Source organism: Gossypium hirsutum, chromosome D04, assembly GCF_007990345.1.
Source record: "Gossypium hirsutum isolate 1008001.06 chromosome D04, Gossypium_hirsutum_v2.1, whole genome shotgun sequence".
Classification (NCBI taxonomy): domain Eukaryota; kingdom Viridiplantae; phylum Streptophyta; class Magnoliopsida; order Malvales; family Malvaceae; genus Gossypium; species Gossypium hirsutum.
In genome coordinates, this window is record NC_053440.1 from 20,556,989 (window position 1) to 20,563,035 (window position 6,047).

Below are 6,047 nucleotides of genomic sequence, written 5' to 3' on the forward strand. Positions count from 1 at the left end.
GGCACCCGTGCGAGTGCATATCAGCACATCACCCTTGCCTTCAGCTTTTATGAAGTGACCATTACCTATTTTGATTTTGGTCTGCAGCTTCTGTCTAAGGACTTAAAGATAGCAGCATCAGGTGTCATATGGTTGGTGCATTCACTGTCTAGGAGCTAACCAGATGGAATTCTTTGCTGAGCAGCTGAGCATGACATAGAAAAGACTTGCTCCTCTTAGTCACTGTCTTCCTTGGCTACTCGAGCTTCTGCCTTCACCTGTTGGGAATGATTCTACCTTGGTTTACCCTTGCTTTTGCAAACTCTCTCAACATGACCCTTCTTTTTGCAATGCTGGCATACAGTATTTGGACTGAACCAACATTTTTCTTCTGGATGACCAGGCCTTTTTGCAATACCTGCAAGCCTAACCTTCTCTTCTTGCAGCATCATACATTGGCTTGTCTCTCCAAGCCTTCTTGCCTTTGTAGGCAGTATTTGTTCTTGCCTGAAAGGCACCTTCTTGGTGCTCCTCCAGTCTGCTTGCTCTCCTCTGCTCTTGAGCATATAGAGCATTGATCAACTCTGTCAGGGAGATGCTGGACATGTCCCTTGAGTCTTCGAAAGATGAGATTTTTTCCTCATACCTCTCAGGCAAAGTTGCAATGACCTTCTCCACTATCCTAGCTTCATTGAATTGCTCACCAAAGAGCTTAATGCTATTAACCACAGCCATAATCCTATCAGAGTATTGTTTGACAGTTTCTTCTTCCTTCATCTTCAAATTCTCGAATTCTCTCCTCAAATTCAACAACTGTTGCTGCCTTGTCCTATCTGTCCCTTGAAACTCCACTTTCAACTTATTCCAGGCCTGTTTTGGTGATTCACAGGCCATAATCCTTGTGAAAATCACATCTGAAATTGAGTTCTGGATGCAAGACATGGCCTTGTGCCTCTTGGTCCTCTCATCAGCATGCTGCCTGATTTGAGCCACTGTTGGATTGGCTCTAAGTGGCTCTAGTTCAACATCAGAGTTGACCACCTCCCACAAATTGAAAGCCTGCAGGTAGGTCTTCATTTTGACCACCCATATGTGATAGCCTTCTCCATTGAAGACTTGTGGTGCAGCTGGTGAAAAGTTTGATGAAGCTATCTTTCAAGCAACAGGTCCCTTAAGATAACAGCTCTAGATACCAATTGTTGGTGTTATAACAGAAATTAACAGACTCGGCTAGTGCCTTGTGCAACAAGCCTCGATGCTTGCTAAGCAAACAAACAAATTCGAGCAAGAAGAAATGAAGAAAAGCTAAAGAAAATGAAGAAAGTTTTTGATGAACAAAACATATTTCATTCATTAGTAAAAGCAATGGCATAATGCCAATACATAAATCAAGCAATTAGCTTGTCAAAACAGCTCATGTCTACCTAATGGTTACCTAACACCACTAAAACATTGAAACTTGAAATAATTAACTTGTACATATAACCAAAGCTGATAAATAGCTTATCAATCCGCAAAATACATCAATCATCAACCTAACTTAGTTCAAAGTGAACTAAAATACATTTCATTAACTAGAAGATTACAAAATAAACAAAACTTGTTCAATCTTGCTTGCTGCAGTGACTTCTACTGTGGTCGAGCTTCATGGCTCGCTGATTTGCTCCATTGCAGCATGCTAACCAACCTTCATCAGGTTCATTTGCTTGAAACTCATTTGCAGACCGAGTATAAATGGGGGCAAATAAAACCTTAAAAATAGTGACTTGATACACATGTAGGAGCCTTATCCTATTACTTTATTTTTTTTGTTCGAGTTATTGTTCGTGTTTTGTTCGTGTGTTGAAGATCTTCCCCACTGAAGTTCCGTATTAACAATACTAACAGCGATTGAATATTGGGTTTTTCTTGTAGTATTGCGGTGGCTACTGTTCTCCAATCTAAGCTATGGGTTATTTTTGATGGCTTGACCTTGCTTGGGACCGTGTCTTTGCTGAGATTGTAGTAGAGAGTGATAACAAAGAAGTTGTCGAGCTGATTAACAAGACGACTTCTCCTTTTCTGCTCTGGTAAGGGAAATACATGGTTTGTGTAAGCCACAATGGACTATTAGTGTGTTCCATGTTCCACGTTAAGCAAACAAAGCGGCAGACATTGTGGCTAAGATGGCTTTGGGTAGTTGGCCTGAATTGCATTTATTCATGACCCCTGTATCAGAGGTCTTGCACCAGCTTGGTTGTGATGTGCATGGATCCCATAATTTCAATGCTCCTAATTAGTTAGGAACTCTTTTCTTTCGGTGCTCTCCTTTTGCTACCAAAAAATTTTACAACCAAATTTGAATATCAAATCCAATTTCCTTGTCTCGCTGCAACATTAAAAACCATGACCATGGAACTATATCCAAGAAGTATATATCAAATTAGTTTTTCTTTGTTGTTAAACGAGGAGAGATCTGGAGTACAGAGATAAACTGTTTCAAAATCTAACAACCAATTGAACATACTTTGTCCAACAACAGTTATTACAATGTAAATGGATATACAACACTATAACAAATATTCAGAATAGATGAATGTAATGCAGCATATAACTGAAAAACATATTCAGTTTTTGGGGAATTGAAGTTGATATTTGGTATAAGATGTAGAAAGCATGAGCATGTGATGAATGGTTGTTGCCCATGTCTTATAACATAGATAATCATCTGCCATGTCTAGCTTAATCGTCCCAAAATTTGTCGTCAACACGATCACATAACATGTATCAGTAGTCTCTTCAGCTTCGGGATCTCTATACAGCTCGGCATGCTGGTCCAGTACAATGCCTGAATTACAGAATCCAGATTTTGATCAAATTGGATGTGCTTTTCATCATTAAACCACTTTTTCGTTAAAAAAAATTAACGGAGTACTACATGGAAAGAAAAGAGGAGAATCATGACAATGTGCGACTCACATTCTTTCTTGCTTTTTAACAGCCTGAGCTTTCTTAGTTTAAGAATGACCTGAAAAGCATATATCATGAATGAAAAATTGATTAAGGCTTCAGTTGCCTGCTAATAATAATGAAATTATATTGCAGCATTTGATTCCGCGCATGTAACTATTGTTAATTAAATAAGACTTCTGCTTCACTGTATGACCTTTGATTCACCATCAAGTACAATGAACACTGATCTGACCATGTATTTGCCTGTTAAGAAATAACAGTAACCCGATAAGGAAAAGTAGAATCAAAGTCCAAATGAGACCATAAATTGATAACTTGAATATTAGTACGAGTGCTAGGACTCGGATCCCAAATCTTTATCTCTTACTAGTTTAATCAAGTTCAAATGTTGTACCTTGATAGTTCTTTTATATCTTTATTTAAGACAAAGACTGCAAAATTTACTAACCATCTGGTGTTTCTACAGCTAACTCGGCGCCCTTTGCTAGTATTGACCTGCACTTCTCAAACTCGAACGGAAGATCATTGTTGTCCTCGATTGGAAGGATGGGGGCACCGCCAATGGATCTGTTCTTGCATTCTGTTCTTGCTTTAAGTGTACCAGCTCCTCTTAATGCTACAACAATAATTACAATAAAATTACTACCGAAGAATAAGATTTAGAGGATCAGCACAGAATGGCATTGGCAACTGCGTAAGTAGGTCACAGTTTTCGATCGTCTTTGGTCTTTACCACTACTGAAAGTCTTGATCTCTATACAAAATATGGAGCCTAACATACTGAAACCCTGATGAGCTTCTACGTTTATACTTACATGCATTAGCTGAAGCAGTTAGTGTTAAGATATCACTTGCACTTGTACCACTCATGGCTGAACCTATAACACTGCCAAGCTGCTCCTTCTTAGCCCCCATTGCTTCTGCCACTTTGGCGCATTGTGTGGCAACCAGAGCAGCTGCCGAGGCTATAGCAGCCTCCTTGGTTGGGTTACAATCATTCCTTTTAGAGTTTTCAGCGGCAATCGCAGCCAGTGCTGCTGCTAGCCCTGCCACTGATATTGCTGCGTGCACTTCAGCTCTTTGTAGTCTCTCTTCTTCTTTCCTCTTTGCTTTCATCTCCTTGAACCATTTCTTGATTGAAATACCCTTAAAGGAGACTATCTTCCACGGCATCTAGCATATAGATGACATTAAGTTGTAAAAACTGATTTCTTTGAATATTAATGTTCTTTTTTTGTTTTTCTAATTCAAACAAACTTCATATGGTTTAAGATACTAGGTGAACAATATGGTATCGGCACCAACCCATTTCTTTCGAAGACAGCTGTTGTAATTCAGTTCTGGATGCATAGCTTGTTGCATCCATATCCATGACTGAACATAAAATAGAAAAAATTAATAAGTTGATTTCCAGATAAAAAGAAAAAAAAAACAAGTAGCGACTTCAACAGTTAAACACCAGTATGTAGATAGCATTCATGGAATAGTATGATAGATGTTACCTTCACATCATTGGATTTCCATGGTGGCAAAGAAGACTTGAAGTCAGTAGCATCAATCTTTATGCTTTTCTCCATCTTCTGCCACTTACAAGAGCTTGAGTTTAATTTCATTTGCACTGCACAATATGAATACAATATATGCAAATAGAACATCTTATATACGGTACAGTCTGCCACTGCTACTCACCGTGAATGAAATTGGGGAATCACTTTCAAATTTCTTGGTTGGATTGTCTAAGATGACAATCGATTGATCATGTAACTCAGGTTGTAGAGCTTGAACTGCAAAGTCGCACCATGCACGCGAAAGAATGTCCATCGTCTCTGGACATGCCTCCGAAGGCGATGGTGTGGAATTCAAATCCATGCTAGTAGGAGGTGATGAAGGAAATATCTCGGGAATGGACTTGAGAGAATAATAAAACAGGTTACCTTGATTCAGATATACCTTAATGTTAAATATATATAAACTAAAACAGCATCACCTTAAGGCTATGATGTGGGTTCACTAAACATGGTTCATATCCATCCTTGTATCATTACAATTGGTGGGCTTGACCAGTTTCAGTATATCAATAAACATGAAATCGACCACGCACATGATATACATGTTAAGACTTAAATTATAAGGACTAGAGTGTGAACGTCTGGATTTTTTTTAAAAGTTTTTTCGTGTACTTGAAAGATCTTTGGAGGTTATATCCCTGTATCCATGTGTCAAACATGAATGAAGGATATGAATACTAGAACAAAAATAAATAGCCAAAGCAACATACTTTTAAGACTGAAACAAAAGGAGGCAGGAGGGTTAGGAAGTACAGCTTGTTTCTGTCGTCTCTTGCTGACAGAAAAGCTTCTGAAAAAGAAAAAATTAGACAGATGGGATGTTACAGTTGGAAAGGTTAACTAAATGTTCACAAATATATAAACATGAAAGAGCTGCAAATAAAGGGGGACCTACAAGGAATTATGGGAGATTTTAGAGATAATCCGATTGTGATTGGGTGGGGAGTCCTCAAAAGATTCAATGAGAAAACTGCACATGCTAAGCACCGTAGAGGCAATGGAAGGACTAGAAGAAAATCATAAAAGAAGGAATCAAAGAGGCCCTCTTTCCTTTTTCATCTTTAAATGAAAACCATGTATTCAAGCTAAGTATGACGAAGTTTTAGATTGATGTGATGAATTAATTGGGTAGAGCTGTCTCGCTAGGGACATAAATTAGCCCCCTAACCAAACAGGTTTAGAAAAGGGCGAAAATGTGATGAATTGTGAGACATTATAGCAAATCATGCAGTCGGGCCTACATTAAGAAAAAGGAAGTAGACATGTATGATGAATAATTGAAGTTGACATTGATTAAGAAAAAGTACTAGACAAAGCATCATTGAACCTAATTATTTCTTTGATTAGAATAAAGCTTGCATGTTTTACCTACAATTCTAATGATGTTCTAAAGGTTAACTTTTTATATTAAATTGTGGCTAGGGCGTTTGTTGGGTAGCTTTTTCTCTTTTTTTTTTAATTATAAAAAAATAAAAAATGTCAAGAGGGGGTCACCTTTACTCCATTTCATTGGAGAAAAATAGTTAATTTTGCAGATTTGCTTAAAGG

General features: G+C 38.1%; 1 protein-coding gene across 1 annotated transcript; it reads right to left on the reverse strand.

Annotated features, from left to right (window-relative positions):
• Nucleotides 1-2,394: 2,394 nt before the first annotated feature.
• LOC107926007 (VAN3-binding protein) lies at nucleotides 2,395-5,328 on the reverse strand. Its single transcript, XM_016856773.2, has 8 exons — nucleotides 4,621-5,328; nucleotides 4,434-4,511; nucleotides 4,237-4,305; nucleotides 3,747-4,104; nucleotides 3,380-3,547; nucleotides 3,125-3,174; nucleotides 2,938-2,986; nucleotides 2,395-2,806 (listed from the first exon to the last, which is right to left on the reverse strand). Exons 1-8 carry the CDS (start codon nucleotides 4,798-4,800, stop codon nucleotides 2,586-2,588), a joined length of 1,173 nt encoding a protein of 390 aa, XP_016712262.1. The 5' UTR covers nucleotides 4,801-5,328; the 3' UTR covers nucleotides 2,395-2,585.
• Between the last annotated feature and the right edge of the window lie 719 nt (nucleotides 5,329-6,047).

Bases quoted from the DNA above. Each gene is read 5' to 3' on its own strand.
- LOC107926007 (XM_016856773.2), bottom strand. From the start codon at position 4,800: ATGGATTTGAATTCCACACCATCGCCTTCGGAGGCATGTCCAGAGACG. The intron at 4,105-4,236 runs GTTGGTGCCGAT...TCTATATGCTAG, and splicing joins GCTGTCTTCGAAAGAAATGG to ATGCCGTGGAAGATAGTCTC. The intron at 3,548-3,746 runs GTAAGTATAAAC...TTATTGTTGTAG, and splicing joins AACTGCTTCAGCTAATGCAT to CATTAAGAGGAGCTGGTACA.